This window comes from Dermacentor variabilis, chromosome 6 (assembly GCF_050947875.1).
Source record: "Dermacentor variabilis isolate Ectoservices chromosome 6, ASM5094787v1, whole genome shotgun sequence".
NCBI classification, from domain to species: domain Eukaryota; kingdom Metazoa; phylum Arthropoda; class Arachnida; order Ixodida; family Ixodidae; genus Dermacentor; species Dermacentor variabilis.
In genome coordinates, this window is record NC_134573.1 from 161,436,929 (window position 1) to 161,463,204 (window position 26,276).

At 46.5% G+C, this 26,276-nt stretch overlaps 3 protein-coding genes across 13 annotated transcripts in view; 2 read left to right on the top strand and 1 right to left on the bottom strand.

The window, feature by feature from the left end:
* Positions 1-1,295: 1,295 nt before the first annotated feature.
* Rexo5 (RNA exonuclease 5) lies at positions 1,296-7,013 on the bottom strand. Its single transcript, XM_075696507.1, has 2 exons — positions 5,529-7,013; positions 1,296-2,965 (listed from the first exon to the last, which is right to left on the bottom strand). Exons 1-2 carry the CDS (start codon positions 6,695-6,697, stop codon positions 1,753-1,755), a joined length of 2,382 nt encoding a protein of 793 aa, XP_075552622.1. The 5' UTR covers positions 6,698-7,013; the 3' UTR covers positions 1,296-1,752.
* A 385-nt stretch (positions 7,014-7,398) lies between these two features.
* On the top strand, positions 7,399-10,230 carry LOC142585618 (tetratricopeptide repeat protein 27). Its single transcript, XM_075696525.1, has one exon. The coding sequence runs from the start codon at positions 7,547-7,549 to the stop codon at positions 10,058-10,060; it is 2,514 nt and encodes an 837-aa protein (XP_075552640.1). The 5' UTR covers positions 7,399-7,546; the 3' UTR covers positions 10,061-10,230.
* Positions 10,231-11,155: 925 nt separating this feature from the next.
* PMCA (plasma membrane calcium-transporting ATPase 3) overlaps positions 11,156-26,276 on the top strand; it is a 376,386-nt gene continuing 361,265 nt past the window's right edge. For all 11 annotated transcript variants that reach the window (XM_075696519.1, XM_075696521.1, XM_075696522.1 and 8 more), the window contains exon 1: positions 11,156-11,311. The gene's annotated coding sequence lies outside the window, so the exon portion shown is untranslated. The remainder of the gene's footprint in view (positions 11,312-26,276) is intronic.

Consider the following 26,276-nt stretch of genomic DNA (forward strand, 5'->3'; position numbering starts at 1 on the left):
AAGGGTAAGAACAGATGTTTTTGAAAAAAATGTTTTGTACAATCTTTTCAAAAAGAACTGTAAAAAAAATTATCTGCGCCAACCACGCAAACGCACTAGTGCCACTGCTTGCGTCTTCGTTAGGTCTCCTCGATTTGGCTGCACTTTCTGCACTAGTTCAGGGAGTGCAGCACTCTAGCACTCGATTTGCCAGTGCAGCTAGCGCCACCTGCACTTCGGCACTCGATTTGACGTCGTGCTGCACGAGTTCATGTACACTTCGGCACTAGATTCTCCGCAAGTTCTTTTCTCGTGCACGTAGTGCAAGGCTTTTGATAGCAGACGACACATGCGCCTCCGTAGCCATGCGGGTGTTGGTAGAAGGCATCGACGGCGCCTGTTATTAGTAACGCAGCACGGACGCCAGTTTTCTTCAGGATGTGTACGCAGCATCTTGTTAAGAGCGCTTTCCGGGTTCAACTGCTGCTAAGTGCACTGAAGGCCAGGATTTTCCCTCAGGTTACAGTCGTTTGTATTAATTTTCACGAGCTTACCGCTACCTCGACATTTGCCAGTGCAGCCACAGAACACCTAGTGCAGCTAGCGCCAACTGCATAGAGTTACTATACTGCAAACTGCACTTCGGCACTTGATTTGACGTCGTGCTGCACGAGTTCATATACAATTCGGCACTATACTCTCCGCAAGTTCTTATCTCGTGCACGTAGTGCAAGGCTTTTGATAGCAGACGACATATGCGCCTCCGTAGCCATGCGGGTGTTGGTAGAAGGCATCGACGGCGCCTGTTATTAGTAACGCAGCACGGACGCCAGTTTTCTTCAGGATGTGTACGCAGCATCTTGTTAAGAGCGCTTTCCGGGTTCAACTGCTGCTAAGTGCACTGAAGGCCAGGATTTTCCCTCAGGTTACAGTCGTTTGTATTAATTTTCACGAGCTTACCGCTACCTCCACGTTAAGTTTGCGCGAAACCACATCGGTCAGTCGTTTGAAACGTTGTGCCATATATGATTCAGAAAGGTGTGGAAACCACGCTTGTTCATGCTTTCTGCATAATGACACACCAACAAAAGAAAAGCCGCCGCCGCCCAGTCGCAGCAGACGAAGGCCTGTACGTTTCTGCACTTTTGTCCTCGATTTGACCGCTGCACCGAAAGCGCTAGTGTCACGCTACACTCACACTTCAAGAACTGGCGCTGCACTGGCGCGACACTTTTCTGAACTAGTGCAAAAGGTGCAGCCAAATCGAGGAGACCAGTTGTCTTCTTCTACAGCTGGCTCTGTTGTTAAAAAAAACTATCATCATCAGCAATGGCTGGAGCGTCGTCGTTTTCCACAGCTGGCTCCGTTGCCGCTCGTTATTCCAGTATAGAATTTCACTTCTCATCTGTCGTTGTAATGGGGAGGCTGTGTTTACAGTGGCATGAGCGATTTCTTAAGGGGGTATGAGCCATCCATTGTCTTACGTGATGGACACATTTAGTAACAGATGTGATACGTAAATGTGTGTGCCAATCTATATCGTCACGATGACCACAGATTACAACAATAAATATGTTCATACCTTTGTTCAATATTCTGGGTCACCTCTATGTCTTGCGCTAAACAGCTTCGCTGGTCGCCCACCTTCACAGAGTGGAATGACACTGAATTTTTTTTAACCATTTTGAGCACGTTTAATATCCTCAGAATCAATAAGAGCAATTGAAGCAAAATTGTTTTACATCACCTACACATCATTCCTTAGGAGGTCCATCAATCCTCGACACTACAGTCTTCTTTCAGAGGTCTCCTTTCAGCTTCCTTGACCTTCACAAAACACAGTCCGTGTTGAGTCACTTGAGTGTCCACGTCCACTGAGCCTTCTAAGAACACAACAAACAGACATGCCTTCCTGCAATTGCGATAGATCTTTCTTAAAAGTTTGTCCACTTCTGCGGCCTTTTCCTTGGTAACCTGTCCATTGCTGTCCTGTGCTTGAAGCCCAGCCATGACGATCTGGTTTGTTTCCATAAGAGACCTCACGCTTCGTGCGACTTCTTTGTTGCTGTCCACTTCAGTGTGAGGAGTGGTTTTGAGCACAAACTTGGGGTAGTTGCCAAGGACTTCCTTCTTGCCAACAAGATGCACTAACCTCCTGTTCTCCCTTTTATTAAGGTAGTAAAACAGGTTGCTTACAGCGCCCCGGAAATCGGTTTGGAGCTGTTTCCGACATTTAGCCCACACCGTTAATTCTTTTTGCTTGCTCGGCGATTCTTGCAGCTTGGTGGCTGTTTTGGCTACTGTGGTGGACTCCAAGTCTGCCTCATCATAGACATAAACTCCGATAGGCTCATATTCTTCCTTTTCCTTGCCGGCACCTCCAAATCCCATTTCATCCTCATCATAGACAAAGACATTGAACTGTGTCTTACGATTGTATATTTCAAATGCCCTGTCCATGATTTTCTTTTGCATTTCTTTAAGAACGGCATCCCCATAAAAGAGGCCCTGTTTGAGCCTATGCTTGACAAGGCGAAGACTTGCGATGGCGTCCTCTGTGGAACAGTGGCCGTCGCTGCCCGTTTGAATTTCCTCGCCAAGAAAAGTGCTTGTCAGTGTCTTGAGCTTTGTCTTGATTCGCCGGTTTCCCGTCACATTGTAGATGACACTGGAGTCAATCACATATGGATGTATCAAATGTAGTGCGTGCAAGTCACAGTTCAGCGACTGTCCCACGAGGATGGCATCGCTGGGCAGAAGGTCGGATATTGCTTTCTGGACATCTTCAATGCGTGTCCAAACTGGATCCAGCATTTCTTTCGTTATGCCACTGAACTGTGTGAGGTAGTTAATTATGCGGTTGCGAGGTTTGACCAGTTCGTCAAGCAGCACGTTTTCCTCTTCGTCCACCATGGTCACACGGGTGAGCTCGTTGACCCTGGCTGTTGTCAAGCACATCTCACAATCTAACCCGAACAAGCGGGAGCTGCAAAGAGAAAGGTGGGAAACAGCAGATGTAGATCACAGACATGATAGGCATGATAGAGCAGAGAGTTCAGTGGTTATCTTGTGATAAAGGCGAACTTTGGTGCGGGTGAACCTTTTCAACAGCTCAGGGGCCCCAGAAATCTATTTTGTGTGTGTGTGTGTGTGTGTGTGTGTGTGTGCACGCGCAGCAACCAGGGTTCATTTTGCCCGGCATACTTTAATTTGTTATTGCGAAACCCAGGCTTACATAGTTAGAGTGGGGCCAACCTTCAAGGCTGGAGAGAGGGGGCACTCACCCCTACTGCACCCCCCCCCATCTCCAGTTTCAGAGACCTTGCTGTAAAACATTCCTTTTCTTTTCTAAAGTCCTTTATCCTCATCAGGCTTGTAACCACACCTCTTGAAATTATTGCCACAGAGATATACTGTTCAGTGCAATTACATATGCAATTATATTGTATGTACACGTCAGTATACTCATTATATGTTTATACTATCGTATATCAGCAATGTGCCTGATTCACATGTGAAAGTAAGCAAAAGAAATTTTTTGAAATGGCCACCATTGTTTCTGCAAAACCGTTGCCGAAAATAATTCCTTGGTACAGCCCTGCTCACAATCCGCACACTACCAAAATTCTGTGCACATTCATTGAAAGGTTTATGCTGATTTGTCACCGGGCCAGCCAAAGGAAGTAAAGAACAAATATAGCACTCAGCCTTTTCGGTCATAGTTGCCAGTCAATCTGCCAAGGACTTACTACCAGCATACTTTGTGGAAGCGGTGGCACAATGAAATTTAGATCACCCATTTGTAGCTATATCATAAGAAGCCAACAAACACTGACACCAAGGACAACAAAGGGGAAATTACTTGTGCTTAATAAATGAAATAAAGAAACGATTAATGGAAATGAAAGTTCCCCACCTGCGGCAAGTTGTTTTTCCATCCACTTTCATTTCCATTAATTTATTGTTTTTATTTCATTTATTAAGCACAAGTAATTTCCCCTATGGTGTCCTTGGTGTCAGTGTTTGTTGGCTTCCTATGATATTACTAATAAAACTCGAGCCCCTCGGTTAATTCCCTTTCTTCTCGTTTATTACATAATGAGGGTCTCGAATCCGGCAACATTGATGCCTTCAAGTAGCATGTGTGGGTTTATTGACCGGTTGGTTGCCTTCACCCAAAAAGATCATGTTCTCGTGACGCCTGTGGCAGAAACGATGTGCCACATCCGCCGCCAAGGTCTTCGAGTGGTGGCGCTCCCAGGGTTCTACTACGAAATGTAATTACCCAAAAAAGTGGATGGGGAAACGGCACCGCGGTAGCTCAATTGGTAGAGCATAGCATGCGAAATGCGAAGGTTGTGGGATCGTTCCCAACCTGCAGCAAGTTGTTCTTTCATCCACATTCATTTCCATCAATTTATCGTTTCTCTATTTCATTTATTCAGCACAAGTAATTTCCCCCATGTTGTCCTTGGTGTCAGTGTTTGTTGACTCCTTATAATATGACTAATACAAACCGGGCCCCTCAGTTAACCCCCTTTCTTCTCGTCCATTTGTAGCTAGCAACATGGGGAAATGCTTTTGGTATAAAGGTTTAGGAGCGTAACATGACTGCTCACTTTCATGAAACTATGGCTGACTTTTGTTTTCATGAGGCCAAAAATGTGGTATTGTTAGTTTTCCCAATTTGTTCTAATTTCTAATTATGTTCAGCCTCCTGTCTGTGCCATCCTTTAAACATCTATGTCACAGCCAATTTAGTATTGCCTGATTTATTACACTTTCATTTAAAATAACCTCCACAATCTTCTTGCTGCGGTGTCTCAGTTTGACAAACATGACTACACATTTCTTAGATGCAGGGAACACGGTACCTTTCAATAATGTTAGACAAGATTGCATTCTGGTCACGCTTCCTTGCAGACCTTAGGTGTTTCATTATTGATGCTCCTAGGTAAAAAGGGCTACACTTCCCAAAAGGCAGACGTTTGCAATTCTGCTTATTTGATCAGAACCACCTGCAGTACACATGCAAGTCCTTATTGATGGGGAGCTCAGCACTTCCCAAGGCAAGCATGCACGGTGCATCACCTATTGCATGGTTGCTGCCATACATACACGGTCACATAATCTATCAAGGGTTATTTCCTTTATCACTTCCACATAACGAACAGCACAGTCAATAATACATTTTAAATTCTTTTTCTTTTGATGTCTTAAACTGTATGAATACCAGTTACCTTACACTGCTGGCTGGCAACAGCTGAGAAGTGAACGCTTTTGTAGTTTAGTAAGATTGCCTTCATTCGATGGGTGCTTGAAATTACAAAAGTGTAAGCAAAAGTCCCTATAATTACACAAAAATTCTGGCGCTAGACACACACACGCAAAGAAAAACATCAGAGCCCTACACATGCGTGAGAACCTAATACAGCAACAACAATATGGCAGCAATGCATAAACTTCCAGTTCCACACTGGCATTCTGCATGGCTGCAGCAGCAGTGCACAGCTTAACAGAACTGCAGCCCATAACCTCGCCATACTTACTTATGATTTACTGGTGTGTAGCTTGACTTTGTGTAGACGTAGTCTCGTGTGTTGTTTGCTCTGATCAGTGGATAGCCTTCAGTCAGCATCTGAACTGGGCTCAACAGAAGAAATGTACGGGGCACCTCAAAAGTGGCAATGTCTTCATCTTCAGTTGGTTCTTCTTTTGCCAGAAGCTTTTCTGGCAACTTACTGTCAAGCGGCTGTGTCTTTTTACTTTTGGCATTCTCGTTGGTACTTTTGTTTTGCATTGCCACCGTCTGGTCCAGTACTGGCGGATCAGTAGCCGTCACATCGTTGGTCTTTGGAGCGCTTGGTTTGTCGGACGGCTCCGGTTCTTCGCTTTTCCCACTGGTTTCTTTATCGTCAGGCTTCTCGATGGGCACAAACGCGCCGTAGCACCTGTAGACCGCACCAGCAGACTCGGCGGCCTCCAGTGAGCCAAAGAAACACCGCAGTTTCATGCCGCTGGTGAGACTGATTGGCACTTGCGTAAGCTCAGATTCGGTTGTGGCGCCGTAACGCGCAGAGGGAACGACACGGACTCCGCCGTCGGGAAATATGTTCCTGAGCTTCGGGAACTGTTCGGCACTCGCACTAAGGTCCTTCGCAGAGAGTCCACTCACAGTGATTACGACAATGTGGCTGGTTTTTTCGTTTCGTAGGTACCGGCACCAACGCGTCAAGATTGGGGTCTTCTGGCCCATTAAGGCCACAAGGAGCAGGGCCTGGATATCTTGAAGGTAAAGAACGGCCTTGTCCTCCACAACGTCCTCGGAATCGTCGTTGTCGGTACTGGCATCGGTTTCTGGCCACGTCCAGGCAGCTTCGGTGCCATCATCGGTCAGAAAAAACTTGGGCATTTCTTTCCACGCACTGGGAAAGGGACGCTTCCGGGCTCGAAGCTGCACCAATTCCTCGCTGATTGTCTTGGCCGCGTCTGAAAGGTCCGTTGTCTTTCTCTCTGAAACAGACGTTTTTTCGTGCGCCCAAGTTTTGTCCGAGTTTTGGCGCTTCTTGGTTGCAGTGGCCGATTCTGGGCTGACCGATGACTTATCCTCGCACAACTGCAAGAAGGCTTCAATCTTCCTCTTCTTGGATTCCATGCGCTTCATCTTCTTAGAACTCAAACCGATTCGCTTCTCGGCTTTTCCGTTGACAGTTGCCATCACGCTAGCGCGTCAGATTTACGCACTACCACGGCAGGTGGCCAGGAACACGTGGAGTGAAGCTTACCAATCGGGCAAGGCGACTGATCAAACGCGCTTACGATTCGCAAGTCCATTCCATCTTGCCGTGGAAGTTGTGCACTCGCGAATGTGCGCCAGAGTACAGTCTGCCGGAACACACAGAAGTGTTGTTCTGGCGTAACTTACGCTTCAGGATTTGTTTACATGCATAGACATACATGGTAATTCACTGCAGCAGTTCTCAACGCACATGTGCTTGCATCAATGCGGCCACTGTAACGTGTTTTTTTTTTTTTTTTTTTCACTGCACGACTGCAACATTGTGCGCAGACGCCGCTCAAAAAGCCCCAAGTACAGTGAAATGAACAATACAAATAATAATATTTGATTTTGCTACAAAGATTGAGCAAGAAAGAAGCAATGATATTCGTAATTTATTTAATTTTGCTAAGAAAGAACACAAAAATGCACCTTTTAAAATGTTGCGTTGATAAGAGCTTTCGGTGGATGCTGAAAACAAAAGCATGGCCTCCGGGATCAATATTTCCTTATCGTGAGTTGTTGCTGGGAGCGCAATCAGGATCTCAACTATTTACATTATAAAAATATACGCGATTTGTTATAATTTTATAAATAAGAGAGCTGTGTTTGAATTTATTGTGATAAACGAACGCAGCCAGCTTTAGCCAATCTTTCGACCGACTTCCCATCACACGCGTCATGCGAGTCCATGTGCTCAAGCGCATAACGTTGCCTGCACATTTCAAAATCTGTATCGTTCTAGTTTGCACGTTGTGTTATTGATACTTTGATGGTGTTTACTACGTCATGAGTAAGTGTGCTGGTATGGAAATTCTCGAAGAGATCGAGCGGACTGTCGTTCTTGGACGAGAATTTTGCAACGTGCTTGAAGGTGCATGTGGTGCTTCTGATCAAGATGAGTTCGATTTCTTGCGATTCCTCGTAGACTGCATTGTCCGAGGCGACTACGTGAGTGTGTTCACAGACGATCGGACGAAGATATTACTGCGCGTATCATCTTACTCTAGTTGTTTACGTGAAATAATTGAGAAATGCAAGAACTATGTGGACGGCGGTCGTTACACTCGGCAATTGTCCGTGCTCCTTGTCGGCGTGGCTGCTTTGAAGCTGTTTGTCCAGTGCAACTGGACGGGACCAGCTGTAGAAGTTGTTAATGACATTTTCCCCAACTCGGAATCAGACGAGTGCCAACGCGCGTGTCTGAAAGTTCTCGAAGTATGCGGAGAGCCGCCATACCACCTGATAGAACAAGTCCCTTTCCTCATCATCGCCGAGGCGTTGCTTGTGCGCTGTAATGAAATGCTTCACAACTGTTGGTCCGCTGACTGGTGGGCTTGGAGGTGCGCTTACATACATCAGTTAGTTATGCTTGATCGATCGCAAGAACTGTACAGCGAGATTTGCGACCGAATCGCCAAGGTTGAAAAGAATCTACCTACCCCCGATGAAGGTGACGAGCAGAGAAAGCTAAGAATGATGTTTTGCACCGAAGCAGCGCTGTCCTACGTGCATTACTTCGAAGTGAAAAATAGCCGTTCGTACTTGGACGCTGCGAAAAGTGTTTCAAATATCGAGTTTCAGCTGACCGGAGCGCTTGGCAAAAGGACTTACCATCAGGAAAATGAGCTCCCGCAATTGCTACTCGAAGTGCGGCACAAAGAAAACGGTGACGTCGGTACTGCGTCGTTGGAACGGGCGAATCATTTGCCGAAAAATGCACCGCTTAAAGATGACACCGTCATGAATGAGATAAAGTTTAGTGCCAGCACAGCTGCAGATGTTAGCCTAACGCAAGAGGAGGGCTGTTTGCTTCTAGCCGTGTGCATCCTGAGCAAGAGCATCAGTGCACCAGATGCTCTTAGAGATGAAGAAGTCATGGCATATATTGAGCAAGTGCTTTCAGTGCCTTGCTCTTGGTCGGTCCAGTTCAGTGCACTCTTTCAGCGATGCAGACTGGAAAGGAAAAATAGCCGGCGAGTCGAGCGATCTATGACTCAACTGCAGTGCCTTGTCGACGCTGTTAAATCCCCTGAACCTAGTGCTGGTGCCAGGCAAGAGCACTTCTTCTCTCTAGCTATGCCATCCATCTGGGAAGTTGAAAAGGAGCTGGGCAACCTCTTCTTTGCACTGGGTGCCACAAAGAGCGCACTCGATGTTTTCATCAAATACGAGCTTTGGGAAGATGTTATAAACTGTTACACCAAGATAGGGCGCCGTGACAGAGCAGAAAATGTTGTCAGGAAGCTGCTTGAAGAAGAAGAAACTGCACACTTGTACTGTTTGCTGGGCGACGCAACGCAGGACCCTGAGCACTACACGAAGGCCTGGGAGATATCAGACCATACCAGTGCAAGAGCTCAGCGTTCGCTTGGCTTGTTCTATTATAACAAGAAGGAGTTTCAAGAGGCCATTCCGTATCTTGAAAAGTCGTCGGAACTTAATGGAATACAGATGAACGTTTGGTTTGCCCTTGGTTACTCCGCCATGCAGGTTGAGAACTATGCTCTGTCTGTGAAGGCATATAAGCGTGTTGTGAATTTGGACCCTGAAAGCTTCGAAGCATGGAACAACATGGCCAGTGCATATATCCACATGGGAGACAAGCAGAAAGCCTGGAAAGTTCTACAGGAGGCACTTAAGTGCAGTTACGACAATTGGAGAGTGTGGGAAAACTACCTGCTAGTGTGCATGGATGTTGGAGCTTTCGAGGAGTGCATCACTTCTTGGCACAGACTGATTGACATTAAGGGAAAGCACTCTGATGGCAAAGTGGCAAGACTCTTGGTTAAGGTTGTAGCTGAAGGAATTCCTGACATCTATGGCAAGCCGGGAACTCACCTGAAGTCCAAGCTGCTTGAGCTGTTTGGCAGAGTGACGTCTGGTGTCACTAACGATGCTGACATTTGGTACTCATACGGGTCTCTCTATCAGCTTTCAAGTGAAGATTCAAGTACAACTGTGGAAGACACAGAACGAATGCTACAATTCTTTCAGAAATCATTTCGCTGTCATAATCAAAAGTCAAATTGGGAGAAAGAAGTGGCAGCTTGCAGAGAGCATCTAATACGTTCGAAGGACCTTTTGGACATTTACATTTCTGCAACGAAACGTTTAAGTGACAAAGCTCGCAAGCACCAGCTTTTATCATCTGCTAGAATCACAGTGAAAGGTACGCTGTCAATTGTTGAGAACTACAAAGTAAACTATACATCAGAAATTCTTGATGAACTGACACCTGCAATTAATAGTGTTGCGATGAAATTAGAAGAAATTGCTTCACTTATCAATTCCCTTGGTTAAGCCATCACAGGACCCATCTTGTTGCTGGTTGTAAATTTGTGTTGCTCTGTTTCGTACAACATATTTGGGATTTATTGCATTAACGTGCATTCTTGTATATTCTCTGGCAGTTTTTACAATTGTGAAAATGCACACATTGGAACAATACAATATCCTATTTCTTACTATTATGTGATTTTTTATTCACCTCGTGCCATGTGTTTGACATTGATATCACTGTTTTCTGGGTATTGTTCTTTATTATAACATGTCAAGCTGGGAAACATTTTAGTAATGATACATTTGATCAACATCGTGTGTGCATGCTTAAGGTGCAGGCTTCATGAAGCAAAACATTGTATCACTGGTGCTCTAAACAAGAGAGACATATTGGGTCCATAACCTAAGAATTCAGTGAGGAAGGGGGAGGGGGGTCCTACACAAAGATAATTTGCGTAGTTGCATTGTTTTCGCTAATTTCCGTGACTTCATGGCTTCGACCAAATTCATTTCATACAACTATAATTATTCAGTCAGCATCTCTCGGGAACGACGTTTCGTAGCCTAGAAACACAAAGGGCAGACAAAGTGCTGTTCTGTGGACGGAAACTGTATTTTAAGATTGTCCCCACCTGTATTTGATGTGGGGCAAACCTAGTCAGCGAGCAGGTCTGTCTCTTTTATGCAGTGCTTAAATATTGCCGTCAGGCCTGGCACAGGTCATGACGACCCTCGACTTTCGTTCATTGTAGTGTATGCTTCAAAATGCATTACATAAAACAATTTTTAGTCTTAGTCCTGACAGTTCCTTGTCAGGCTGGAGGGTCCAGTTATACATTCCCGTACGTGTGATAAGCCCGCAGCCGTGTTCCAACGCACGTCTGGTGATAGCAGGAGCCCCAACTATTTTGCCGCCTCCCTCAATCAAACGGCGGCGACATTGCAGTGGTTGGCACGGCAGTTCTTTTCCCAGAAAATGTTCGCCCCATGCGTCGTTCGTTCGAGCGCGCCGCGACAGGCGGCAGCACACGTACCGCGCATCTGCTTGGCGCTCCGCCGTGACGCATGCGGCGGCCCTGCAGCGGCAACAAATGGCAGGAGGGGAACGGAGGGACCGCAAGGTCACATGACTAGTCGCAAGAGATCATTCAGCGGTGTGCAGAAGCTTTTTTGGGAGAGGGGCGACGTTTGTGTGCACTGGTTGAATCTATTTATAGTGTGATCAATACTGGAAAATTTGGGAATACATCGGGACGACAAGCAAAAAACCGGGTAAGTGCCGACAATTTTCTCGCCTACTGGCTGGTCAAGAGTCCTCGGACGCGTTTCACGGCTAAACCGACGTCGTCCGCCGCGCTTCGCCATGGTTTCGCGTCGCGCCGCTCGCCTGCTTCGCCGGCAGGGCTCGACCGGCGAGGGGAGCTGCGCTAGCTGTTGAATTCTTGCCTTGCTCGAGTGCGTCGGCATCTTTTTGCATTACCTACACACCCTGCCGCGTTATAGCGGTCGGATATGCTGGTACCAGACTTCTAGTCGGACAACTCACGCTTAGCTAAGCGAAGGTGGCCGGCCGTATAGTAAGCGTGCCTTTCGGTTTTTCCGATGCGCGCGACCGGCTGGTTGCAGCACAACCTGATATCCAGAGCTCTGCTGCTACGATCGAGTTCTTCGCTGCATGTGAGTAGCTGTGCTGCCAGTCATTGCATATTCCGTGATAATGTTATCGCTTAGCACCGGCAGCACGCGCGCTATCCGCGGAGAATTACATTTCCGGCCCCGCTATAAATAAGGAGAGTGTGTTGCCCAGTGTGACTCTCGGTTTACTTGCAGCTACGATGTGATGACCCTGTTGTCTTAAATAGACCTCCCTGTGCCTCCTTGTAAAGAGTATTCGCTCTCTCACTCTCTCTCTCGTTTCTAAAAAGAAAAAAAAAATAACGTACGAAAATACTCTGGAAATGTCTACTGGTTGCGCTCGGAACGAATACGTCGCGTGAAATAATAGTCTTGCATACGATGTAGGTCTAGCAAAGCAGAAGTATACTTTCGCTCATACAAACGCCCATGCCTGCTTCGTGTTCCGCACGTGGCAAACGGCGTTCCAGCAGTCCGGAAAGGCACGCCTCCGGAGAGCGGGCTCCTGCCTAGGCGGCTATGGCGTCAGGCTGCGTTAGGTCAGGTTCGATCGCGGCGCGCGCTCTTCCACGACCGCGTTGCACTCTTGGGGGCAGGGCGCCCAGGCAGTTGTGTCTGCCCACTTTTTCGCTACATAACCGTTACAGAACTGTGAAAATTGTATTGTCTGCGCTGGTCGCACCGCTGTGTAGAAGGAAACTGCTGAAACCAAAGGCTTTCTGAACGGGGTTTCATGCCAGTTTCTTCGCGCCCGAGGCGGGTGGGTAACTGTACAATCTAGCGCGATTTGAAGGTTATCGCGCGAACGTCGACCGACCTAGCGGCCCGTCTCGGAATAGTGAAAATCAAGATTTCGCATTCATCTCTCTTTCGTTTGCTTCACCATGCTAGAACAATCCCGTGTTGTACTCGCCACCATTTCTCTCTATAACACCAAAGAATACGTTGCGCGCAATGCCATCGCTGCATGATACCTCCCTCTCCTCGAAAGAGGATTCTGGGCCGTGGCGCTGTTCTTGTTCTTGGTCGACGCTCGCGCGATAACGTTCCAAATAGCGCTAGACTGTACACTTTGCTCACGGAGGGATATTTGAAGCGGCCACTGAGTTTGTTCAGTAATTGCACATGTTTTACGCACATGAATGTACGCGAGCATCATTGTCTTGCGCTGGTATGATTCTATCCTCTGAACTATGTACGAGCGAATCGATTGTGCGTGACCTTGGGACAAGCACGCGATGATGCTGATTAATTAAATGCAGAACGGCATTTCAACATTACGCTGCCGGCCAGGCCTTCCTCGCGCATGGTACCGCTCTCTAAGCCTGCAAATGTGAAACTCTCTTTAATGGTCGAGTTAGCTGAGTTGTCAGTTGAGTGAATTCTAGCCTGACTGGCCTTCCGCCGAGAGAGTCGTGATATGCCTTTTAGTAACCGGTCAGCACGTTTGCATACGCCGTTGCGCCATATCGCTTCTCTATTCGCATACAAAGACCCACATTTTCATTCTCCTACGAAACAAACATATGTGTGCTCCGTCGTCGCGCGCTGGCGGCCCTGAAAAAATAAAATAAAGAGGGTTGTCCTTAGTGTTTCCTCCCTCGCTCATCTCGGCTCGGAAACGCGTGCGCGCGCGCGCGTTCGCAGTCGCAACGCGTCCTTCGCGTTCACGGCAGGAGCGGATAGACTACCGCCTACAAGGCACGAGAAGCAAGACTCGAAGCAACAACAGCAGCTACTTCTGGAAAACAAGAAGAAGCCGTCTGTTTCTTCTGTCTGCGCCAGCGCTGACGTTACACGCGTCGGTGTTCGAGCGTACGAATCAAGTTCTCTTTTTTTTTTTTTTTTCAGATGTGTCTGGTGCGGTACGGCATGTAGTGGCGGTTGCTGACGTTATTGTGAACGCTTACTGTAGTAACGTTGGTTACCGCCGTGTGATCCCATGACATTATGTAAAGAAGTTCACAGAAGAACGACTCGTGCGTTCGACAGACGACAGGCGGGTTAGGTTTGTCTATCTATTTGTAGCGTTCACATGGACGGGAGGCGACAGTTAACACGCCTCTCGTAAGAAACGCCATTACGACACCATTCCTGCTTGCTTATTAAGCTTGGGTGATGTGTCGCACTCTCTCGTATATTACACCACTGTGAATAATGTCGTCTGTATACCCCTACCTTTCCATCTCATCGCTGAGCGTCAGTGCTCCGAGCGTCATTGTACAGTTCTGAAGTAATCCGATACTTAGCGCGAGAACTCGGCGTGTGTTTAGCTACCGTATTCCAGCATATTCTAGTTTAGCAGAAAAACATTCAACACGAGCGGACACTCCCCAGCGGATGGATGGATGGATGAATGATTGAAGCTCAACCCTTTGAATCGGGCGGCGGCGGTGCGCGCCACCTAGCCTTGAATGGTACTATATGCATGAATACCTATGTATTTACTCCTTTACTTTTGCGTTGATATTATTCACCAATCAGATAGCTTCCGTTTAGTTATTTCCACCTGTTCAAAGTCTATTTGACTTTCACTGTCTTTAAAACCCAAAGCTTTGAATAGTTCCCCGTTACATTCAACTGCAGGGTTAAGTTGTTTACAAGCAAGTATCAGGTGTTCAGCCGTTTCCTCCTCCTCTCCACACGCCCCGCACAACAAATCTATCTCCCGGTATCTGGCTCGGTACGTTTTAGTCCGCAGTACACCTGTCCTGGCCTCAAACAACAACGAGCTTCCCTTAGAGTTATCGTAAATATTTTCTTTGGCTACTTCTTGCTTAAACGTCCTGTATGTCTCTAATGCTGATTTTGTTTGCATCTCTGTTTTCCACATACCCCTCTCTGTCTCCTTAACATTTTCCTTGACGGATGATTCCTTACCTGTCCCCCCACTGCTGTCCAAGTATTTGCTTGTCAATTTTCTAGTTCGCTTTCTCCACCTTCTGTCAACATTCCTCGTGTATAAGTAACTGAAAACCTTCCTAGCCTACCGCATTTCCCGCCGTTTTCTCAACCGCTCCTCAAATGCTACCTCCCTACTAGCCTCTCTGCCCTCGAAAGAAGACCATCCCAGATCCCCCTGCACCCCAAGATTTGGTGTCTTGCCATATGCTCCCAGAGCGAGCCTACCCACACCACGTTGCCTACTTTCCAACTGTTGCCGGGTCTCCGCTCTCATACATAAAACGGCATTGGCAAAAGTCAGTCCTGGAACCATTACCCCCTTCCATATCCCTCGTACTACCTCGTACCTATTGTAGTTCCACAGTGCCCTACTCTTCAAAATCGCTGGACTTCTGTTACCTTTAGTCGTTACATATATTTCGTACTCTTTCAGATACTTAATGCCATTATTTATCCACACCCCAAGGTACTTGTATTTGTCGACTATCTCCAACGTGGCCTCCTGTATCTTATGCTCGCCGCAAATGTTATCATTAAAAATCATGACTGCTGATTTTTCTTTGCTAAACTTCAAGCCTAATCTGGTCTCCTTCTGTACCACATATGTCCATCAATCCCTGCAGATCTTCTGTATTGTCAGCCATTAATACAACATCATCCGCATACATCAGTCCTGGTAATGACTGTTCAATGAATTTTCCTTGTTTGAAAAATGATAGGTTGAAGCCGAGTCCGCTTTGCTGCATTTTGGCCTCTAAACCTTGTAGGTACAGGATAATCATCATAGGTGACAATGGGCACCCCTGCCTAAGCCCCCGCCGAATCATTACAGGCTCCGAAACCTGCTTTTCCCTTTGTATAATCACCCGGTTACATTTATATATATCTTTTAAGAAATTGATTACTCCATCTTGCACTCTTAAAGTTTCCAGAATGCCCCACAAGCCCCCTTGAAGTACACTGTTATAGGCTCCCTTGATATCCAAAAAAGCCAGCCATAGGGGTCTGTGTTCCTTTTCAGCTATTTCAATGCACTGTGTTAGTGAGAACAGATTGTCTTCTAGCCTCCTATGCTTCCGGAACCCATATTGTAGCTCTCCTAGCACCCCCTCGTTCTCTACCCATGCCTGCAGTCTGTCCTTTATAATCAGCATAACCACCCTGTAAACACTGACGTCACAGTTATAGGCCGGTAGTTATTTATATCAGCTTTGTCCCCTTTTCTCTTATATATCATTCTCATCCTACTTAGCCTCCATTCGACAGGTACTTTACCATCCATTAGCATTTTGCTCACAACCTCCCTTAATGCTTTCTTAGATTTCGGGCCCAATTTCTTTATTAACATAATTGGAATACCATTGGGGCCTGCCGATGTGCTACTTGGTAATCTCTTCTCGGCCCTTTCCCACTCTCTTTGTCCAAGCGAAAGCAGTGGATTGACCAGTCTATCCCTCTCCGACATACTGCATGTACCATTTCTCTGTTCTGTAAATTTTTCCCTCATCATGGTTCCTATATGCTCCATTGCCTCCTCCCCTTCTAACCGAGTACCTTGAATTGACCGAATTGTAATTGTAAGCCTCAAAAGTAATTACAAGCGGCCGAATTGACTATAGCGCACCAAGCGGCTGATGCGAAAACCTGAACCACACTTCCGATTTCGCTTTTGGGCGCGCGCGTTTTGAACAGAAGCTGGTACGCGTCACACCATGGCTGCGCTTGTCGGTGCGACATTAGCGCGCTGTCTTGGTGAGGAATCTTTCTTTTTTATTTATTTCGTAAAATAAATATGATTTTGAGCGATCTTTACAAGCCTCCATCGAATCTGTCCTCTGTGCAACGTGAAGTTTCATAATGTAGACTCAAGACGCCTTGTGAAGTGAGGACATGTTTATTTTGCTCTATGTAAATGCTCGTTCCAGGCTTCTGGTGCGTTCATACAATGTTGTGGCACCAGATAAGCAGCAGTAGTTCCCGTCCGAAGCTCTAACGGACGGCATCAGCTGAAAAAAAGAAAGTAAATTACAAGCATGTGTCATTTCGGTATTTAAACCTTATAGGAAAACTGCATGTAAAGGCGAAACTTCCGAAAGCAGTGAATGGGCGACATGACGGACGAAAATCAATTCGCTTTCACAAGTACGGTGTAGAAAATACCCGACTCATCCCAAACAATACCATACTAAAATATGACAAAACATCCGATTTCCAAGCGTTCCCCCATTCCTTGGCCTTATCTTCTGTTGTTGGTGCCCATATAAAGCGTCGCAAACATGTTCCAGTAAGATTCAGCTGAACGCTAAACTAACTGCGCCACAACGGCCGAGCCGTTTTTCGCCAACTGCGTCACAACGACCGGTGCGACCGCGTGAGGCCTAAATCGTTTGAAATGCAGCGCAGACTGTCGAACGAAATGTCTCACCTTGCCGTAGCCCAGTAGCGCAGTGGTGCCCTGCCGAAATGCAGGAGGAACGCAGAATACGCTAAGAGCCCGACAGACCACAGCTGCATAAAAAAAATAATAAAAATACAAACGCGACGTCGAACAGGCGAATGCTCACATGCGCAACCGGCCTCGCTTCTGGCGTGCCATTGGCTTGTCGCTAGGTGACGCAAATACGTCGCAAAGTATAAGTTCATCTATACGCAAAACATTTTAGTTTTAGCGGGAAAGGATAAAAAAGAAAAAAAAACGTTGTCTGTTAACTTCCATTTCACATTCTTTTTTTTTTTCCAACGCTCCCGTCAGTTAGCGACTGGTGTGAATACTAGCGTGACGCATTTCCTGTTGTCAGTTTTCGCCAAGTCTCCACTCTTGCTGAATTTTTCTCTGTGTTAGCCCTGCGTATCGGTGCCTTAAAAGACGATACCTCTGCGTCCATTTGCTCGTTTTATTTGTTATGTAGCGCGGTATCCTACAGCCGTGCTGAAGGGCGCCGACTGGCAGCTTGAACTGGTCGGTAAAAAAAAAAAAAATTACAAGAAAACTTGCGACAACGCACGACTCAGTGGAAAGGTAGCGCTCCTTTCGCCGTTTACGCTCTAACTATAGGAAAGCCACTACATCTTACATTCCGCACGCTCAGATCTCTGCTACGTGCGCGGATGTTTGCGCGGGCGCTTTTCCGCTGCGACCGTTCTTCGAAAGGTGGCCGCCACGACGAATGCAGCCATTGGCATTCACCGCTGTTGCAGTCCCGTCGATCACGTGCCGATTAAACCACGGGGCGAACCTTCGCATGGCTCACTCACGGCGTTGTTCGTCTCGCTTCGCAGTAATTAAGGCAATACTATTTTGCGTAACTGTTGGAAGTGCCGCCATGATAACGGCCGTTTTCTATATAACTGTAACAAACAATACGTGGCCCTATATAAACCGGCGATGTATTTGCATTGACATGATTGTAGAGAGACGGTTGGTGCCCACGGCCATGTTAACTGGACATCACTGCGCACAAAGTTGAGAAATTGATCTCATAGTAGCCCAAGATGGCGGCGTTCATGAACTGTAATAAGGACAGTCTAGAAAGCTGCACAACTTGACCTTACGAATTAAAAGGCTCCGCCGCCGCAGGCCGTTTCGCGCCAGTTGCATAGAAAAGGTAATTGACAGACTCTACAGTCATTGATTTCTGCGGCAGGCGAGGTTAATAGACGCGGCCAAGTCTACACTGCAGCGTTCACGAACAACGAATCACACAAGTGCGAACGCGTAGCCGTCTGCACGTTTTGCCTGTACCAATTCCTGCTTGTTTGCAAGCAGGTAAGCACATGGGATGAGGAATAACGAACGCTGTGCACAGCACAGTATAGTGTCTCTCGTATATGCACAATATCCGAACACAATTACCGAACTTTCGGTAATCGACGCACAATTTAGCATCCGTAGGCATGTCTGACGTGTTGAAAGTCGTCTGCCCTGGGGAGCGGACGTGTCTTTAATTTGTTTATTTTGCATATTTACGCCCAAAACCACGACTGCTGTTCTAACCTTGTCTGTGTTCGCTCGTGATTGGCAAGACGGGTTTGGTGGAGCGGGAATGCCGAAGGGGACCTCGGAAGCGCCATGTGTAGCTATTTTCATGCGGTATATTCGTTTTCTTGTGAAAACACTCGCAGAGGGACTGTTGAGTTCACTAATCACTACTCGAAGTGAGAGAGTGATACGTTAGTGTAATTTATTATAGCAACACAGCGTCATGTCTGTTTGGGAACGATGCCATAATAAGGGCGGGTCACTTCTTGGTGCTATGTCGAATCGTTCTCGAGAAGTATAATATAGGTCCTGCCATGCTTCAAACAAACAAACAAACAAACAACACTTGTAGGAAGACCGCGTGCGACAGTGAAGCAGCAGCTTACATCCTAGCGTTTTCCCTCCTTTAACTAGCGTGGACACCGACCCTTAAAGGGTCCTCCCAAGGGCGCTCACCCCACCATTACCTGGAAACCTGAGCAAAGGATGAAAAGGAGGGAACAACGACAACGAATGGAGAGGGCGTAGTTAATTAGACGTTTAATGCAAGTCAAATCACCACCCATCTATCAGCGCCTATCCAGAGGTCAACGCCGCATGGACACGAACTCTTGACGGGTTCCACAAAAGGCCCTCACCCCGCCCTTTACCTGTCAGTCTGAGCGAAGGATAAAAAGGAGAGGAGTCACATTTAATTCGACATTTAACAAAAGTCAAGTCACCACCCATCCCTCAGCTATTATCCAAACGTCAACTCAGCGTGGACACCGACTGTTGCAGGGTTCCACGAAAGGCCCTCATGGGCGTGCACGGTGTCGTAACGGAGTCGACGAGGGTGATTTACTGCCGCACAGTCTTCAGATTTGCTGGTCGACTCGCCTAGGGAAAACGACAGTATTAAAAGCGGAGACTTTTCGAGAGTGAGGACACAGAAGGTCTTGATGTGAACTAAGACGTTCAACTTGCTCCTGCATGGAGTGGGCTTCCGTACTGGAGCCGTGCAACCAAGCTAAATAAACCCTTTTTCCTTCTTTTTCTACAACTAGACGTAGTAGCCTATGGGCTTGGTGGATTCCATGCCCTGAACGCCACCCTAGCCGCAACAGCCTGTATGTGCCTTCTGGATGCCGACCACGCCCGTGACACGTTGGCGCCGAACAAAACTTTCGTGGAGTAACTCTCCTATGTAAAAGTTTATCAATTATATATCAGGAGATTATTGAGACGCGTGTGCTGTAGTATGCGCCGTTGTACGGGTGGCACGTATAGTGTAACCTGTGCTCGAGGCGAGGGTTCGTCTGAGCGGTGTTCTCCAAGGCGCGGGGGTCTGTGGAATGCATATATGGGCAAGTGTCTGGAAGGCTCAGATGCATACCTCGACGTATTTCCCAGGGGCACTCGCACCCGTAGCCCACAAGGGTGTAAGCGCTGCAGCGATTGAGGTCGCGGGCTCGATCCCTAGCCGCGGTAGCCGGATTTAGATGTGGGTGAAATGAGAAAAAAAAAGAAGAAAACAAGAGGAGAAAAAGAAAAAGCTCGTGTACTTAGATTTAGGTGCACGTTAAACAACTCGAAGTGGTCAAAATTACGTATGGGGTGGATTGGTACATCTGACATCACACAGCGCCCTCGTTTTAGCGTATCAGTAGAGCGCAGGGCGAAGCTGAGGCCCTATATCAAAAGCAAGCGTAGGCCGTCGAAGCTGCATATAGGCGTCATGTAGGGGTAAAGCTTGAAAATGAGGCAGTCGATTTTCGGAGGTATAAAGGTACATTACAAAATTTCGAAGCTATGCCGAGTGTTATCAAAAGCAAAATTAGAAGATAATGAGGAGTAAAGGAGAACTAAAGGGATGGCGCGCGAAGGAAGTTATCTTAAAATTGGCGGTCGCTTGTTTTTCACTTCAGTGTCACATGAATGCGAAGGAACCACGGATCTTTTGCTCTTGCATCACTTCACTTTTCAGTTAATGAGAGCAGCATTCCGGGCAAGTTGGTAATCCATTGCTTAAATGATATTGCGCGACATAAAAAACGACACGGACGTGAAAGAAGACGACACACCAAGCGCAAACTTTCAACTAAGTTTCAACTAAAATGACGCAGTGGCACAATAAACTTAGTTGAAAGTTTGCGCTTGGTGTGTCGTCTTCTTTCACGTCCGTGTCGTTTTTTATGTCGCGCAATATCATTTAAACTTTTCAGTTACTTAGAATGTATACTGTGCCACTTGTCCGCCCATGCCATACTCAAGCGCTCATTTATACATGCCGTACGTAATCATAAGGGTTCGGGGCACACGACAGAGCGTGCTAACGACACTTGCTGATTTCAGATCGATAGATAAGCGCGCCATTGCTCATTACAAGCTCTTATTTAACGCCGTTGGCGGTGTGACTAATTACGAACTCTGTTTACGGTAGCTACACTTCACGCTAATAGCTTATCACTGACACAGTTTTCTACATCGCTACGTGTTTGCTTTATGACGCAACAATATATACTGTCACTCCACTCGTGCGCGTGTGACTCGTGCTGAGTATGTGTATATATGTAACTTCATGCTGCATGTGACCAAGTATCGTCATATATATATATATATATATATATATATATATATATATATATATATATATATATATATATATATATATATATATAGAGAGAGAGAGAGAGAGAGAGAGAGAGAGAAAGAGATAGTGACGGGACTAGTGAAGAAAGGACGACAAAACAGACCAGTCTAATTATCTAGTATCCCTTCTTCTCATCTCCTTAGTTTGTTGTTTTTTCAGCTAGAACAATTTTTAGTCTCTCTTCACCGCGGCCGCGGCAGCACAGTGACCGACACTGCGCTGCTGAGCTCGAGGTTGCGGGTGCGATCCCGGCCGCGGCGGTTGCATTCCGATGGGGGCTGAAGGCAATATAACGCTCGGTAACCGTGCATTGGGTTCACGTTAAGTAAACCCAGGAGGTAAAATTAATTCAGATTCCCCCACTACGACGCGCCCATAGTCAGTTCATGGTGTTTGCACGTGAAACCCCACAATTGAATTTCTAACGTTTAGTCTCGCTGGAACCAGCTGTATAGCTCGGCTTAGCTTTTCACTCTTCAAACTGCAGCAGTGTTGCTCAAGAGGCCAAGCGACGGATTTTGTCGAACTGTACTTGCAGTAACGTTTGCTGAAGGGGATATGTCACGTTGACAACATTACTGCATTGCTAACACCACCACCGCCGCCGCCGACGTCCTCTTTCGTGTCCGCTGTCATGAAGAAAGCCTCTTCCAGCTATATTTCCAATCACCCCTGTCTTGCTTCACTGCTGACTCGCCCGAAAATTTCCTAATCTCGTCACATTTGCTTGTAATCAAATACGTGTTCCTCATTAACTCGAGGAGCTTGTTTGGTTACCGTATCTGTTCGAGCAAAGCCCTCCCTGAGTGCTCTCTGACCTGACCCAAGGAAATATACTAGAAGATTACCACATAAGGAAATCATTTTCGGGGTGTCGGAACGTTCCGTTTTCAGACATCACGTTAAGTCTGGATTCGGTTTAAGTTGTTCGGAGATCACCGAGATTAACGCGGCTTAACCGAATCGCGCTTCGCAAACAGTAACTAAAACATTTTCGCCAACTTGCACCACACCGGATACTAGCGAACAACTTCACCCGGCACCGGATTGCGTGACGCCGGGCGATATGCCACGGACGCCGGCTTGGCGCCCGGAAAAAGAAAATAAAAGAAAGAGAAAAAAAAAATGAAAGAAAGGAAGAAAAAAAGTGTCATGGCCGGTTGACACCGAAGAAGCGTGTGCAAAGTGCTGTTCGTGCAATTGTGTATCTCGCGTGTCATTTCTTTTTCTCTCTCTCTCTCTTTTTTTTATTGTCGGCGAGAACTAGGTGAGCAGTGAGCTGCGCCATACTATATCATTTGGTACGTTTGACAGCCCTATAGGCGTGTTTCACCGTGCCGCACAGTGAAATTAATTGTTCTGCCAGCATTTTAGTCACGCTGCAAGAGATCACGATGGCTTGTAGGGCACGCACGCGACGCACCCATGAGCGCACGTGAATGCAATTTTGGTGCAGTTTGTTTTCTTTGAGAACTCCACCCGTGTCCTTGTCCTACTATTAAAAAAAGTCTCCTTCATATGAAATGTTTTGATTGAGATGAGCGCAAGCAACATTAAACTAGTTGCAAATTCTCGAACATTTTTCTAAGCTTTTCTTGCTGTGTACGCATACTGTGCGCGCTGTGTGCATGATTGATCGCCGAATTCCTAGAATTTTTCTTGACTTACGTAGACGTCTAAGTGCATTCGACCGCCCCAGGGCACTCGACGGTTTCACTAACCGGCGTGCACCAGGGCCTTGGAGTTTTGTCCAGGCGATGGTCGGTAACTATACGAATAGTAAGTTGGTAGATGCAGCTAGATCATTTAGAAATAATTGATGTGCTGGCGGGAGGAAGAATGGATGTTCCTTAGGAGCAAACGATAGTAGAGGGCAGAACTGTGTAGAGCGCCTTTCATATGTTTAGTGTTCCATATTCTCGATTTAGGATATATTTTCACGAAACTGGACCATGCGCGCCTGAATACGAGAATTTAATATGCGTTCATACTGTCCTACAGGCTGTAGTGATCTGACTCATATTGCGGAGCAAGCGAGGCACATCAATCAATCAATCAATCAATCAATCAATCAATCAATCAATCAATCAATCAATCAATCAATCAATCAATCAATCAATCAATCAATCAATCAATCAATCAATCAATGTTCATTGATCTGCCGAACGGCCGGCTGCGTAAGTTGCGGTTCACTTTCACTGCGGGCCTGCAGCGTTGCGGGCCATGGAATCAGTCGAACAGTCAATAAATTGATCGGTGCCGACGTGTTGCCACTGGCTGAAACACAGTGATGTCGTGCGGGGCCTTTTGCTGCAAACACGATGTGTTATACCAAATACGTGAGTTATGGTCAACAATCTGACCTATAAGTTACGCCCACGATACATGTGGGATGTAAATAGCCGTTTCCTATCTCGTCCCGTATCGTTTAAGCTACATCTACAAGTTATTTGAAACCATTACGATTCAGAGGTACTAAAAGCTGCACAAACATGATCTAATGGACTTTGCGAGGTCTGCATACCTTATATATATGTATACAGGCATTACCAGTGGAAGCAAGGGCACCCAAGAAGAACGCAGGAAAGCTTTTTAGGTAGGGTTATTTGTTCACATGGGCAGCCAGTTTTAATAGCTTGCCGAAAAAAGAAAGCATTCAAACAGACACATTAAAACATGCTATTTTTGAAGTCATTCCTTTTAATAGCAGGGTGTGAGCTTTTGGTGTGGCCTGCTAGATGGCCAGCCGCGGCAGGATAGTTCTCTAGTTTTTGAGCGGACATTGTGAGAAACGCAAGGATTCCTTTTGCTCGAATCTATTCCTTCCTTGTCGCCCATGCTCATAACCGGCTGAACATGGAGATAACGTGGGTAGAAACCGGCTCGGACCACTCACAAAGCCTGAGAAGGAACAGCATTAGAACAGGATCGATTCATTATCTTAGCCATAAAGCTCTGTGCATCACCGAAATTTCAGGGGTGACGTCGTTGTGGAATACACTCGTAAAGGGACAGCTGGTTTGCCTTAACACTGGCACATGCAACAAACGCCATGGTTCAATTCAAAGTGCGCTCCAAAAGGTGTCTTGGTGCGTTACGCGCTTGAATTCAGTGCTTCAAAGGTGCGTTGGGATGTATAGTTTGAACCGGTGTTTGATTCCTCCTAAGGTAGATTTGGGCGTACTTCGTAGCCTGCTTTAACGTACCAGAGTTACTTCTCGCGTACTTTCAAGCGTGCTTTAGCGTTTCAAAGTCATGTCGGCGCGTGTACTTTGGATAGTTCTCTAAGGCACTAATCTTACGTTGTCGGCCTATGAGTTAAGTGTCATCGATTGGCTATGTGTGAAATTTGATCCTCTATATATGGATTCCGGAGCCACAACGCAGCCGACATTCGAACCTTCTATCTATACCTGTCTATACTGCTCGGTAGCCTAACGTGATCGCCGCCGCCGTATCGCAAAGGCACGTGACCGAGGTTGTCTCGGTTGTTTGCCTCCTGCCGCATTATTCACTTTTGTGAGTGAATCTTAACTGAGAATTTTTTTTCTTTTTTACGGTGTACTAGTGATGAAAGAAACCGCAGCACCCTGACCTTGCGCGAGAAGCGATTGCGAACAGCGTAATAATTTAGGCGGATAATTTTTTTTCTTCTTTTTGTCAGGTAGCGGTCATGTAAGGTGCAATCCTCAGTCTAGACACCGCAACGCCCGCGTAGCAAGCCAAGCCAAGCAGTTCGGTGACCGAAGTTCACCGCCGATCGGTGTTGCAGCGGTGAGCAGACGCTGTGTCGTATTCGCCTGCAACGTCCCGTTACGCACAGCACGACAGCTCACTCTGCGATCGTTTACTGTCTGTCAGGCTGCCATAAATAGGGCCTGTCGCACGTCAGCAGACCGCGGGGGCAGGGGCGGGGGGGCATGCACGCCTGAGTGGCGCGCCCCAGTGCGCGTGCTCGGAGGAAGCAAATTAACCGATTGCGGGGTAAGCATTGCAGAGACGGGTAGTATCGAGAGGTTCCGATGTACGCCGCGTTATGTGGAAGTGAAACAGATCAATGAATCATTCATTAAAAAAAAAAAAACACAGTGCACACCATATAATAATACCGTAGGATCATTATATATATATATATATGGGAGACGGGGGATTACTATATTATAAGATCCCGTATGTTGACATGTTATTATACACATTGTGCATATGCGTGTTTCTTCAATAAGGAGCAGTCAGTCGTGATAAGCTATAACGAACACATTGTAACACACTTTCTCCCAAATATTTCGGTTACGGAATTATGGTTTTATGCTACACGTGATCCTCATGATGACACGGGATCATAGGAATGTGACATATATGTATGTTATTTATTTTTATACTACTCAATAATGAGCAACTACTTATAACGAAAAAAGTCGTCATACACGTCCATTCCTATATGTTGGATAAAGTAATTAGCTTAGAAGGTTCATTAGTGAAATATTTTGCAATTATTCGAATGTGCATTTTGATTTCCAGTGTAAATAATGTGCGGCTCTTCGAGTAGTCCAGCTCAATCAGTAGATTTGCGCTATATGACACGGACGACATTTGAAAATTCTGTTAGCGTACCTTAAATGTATTTAAAGAAAAAGGTAATTAGATAGATAGCACGATGCGTATTTGAAGCAGAGTCAGGGCCCAGCTATAGCTGACTTATGGAAGCCTCCGGAATGCGCCGGACCAAACGCATGCCACGATAAGCGCCGGCCGATGACCGCACTGTGGTGTCTTTCCCGCACTTCGACCACGGCTTAACAATACGCGCACACACATTTAACCTCGCGTCAAGTTTGGTTCCTTCAGCGAAGCCGATGAAATGATGCGGAAATTACTCAGTCGAACTGCTTATATATGAATTCCATTGCAACTTTAATGCTTATCCGTCATTAGGTGTACAGTTGAACAAAGATTGATTTCCACCGCGTTTCTCTTTTTCCCCATAGGTTCGTATGATTATGGAGCCCCGTCTCGGTTCTCCGGACTATGAACTCGCTCATTCGACTATATCGCGTAATACGCCGTTCTTTTTTTTTTTCTTTTTTTTT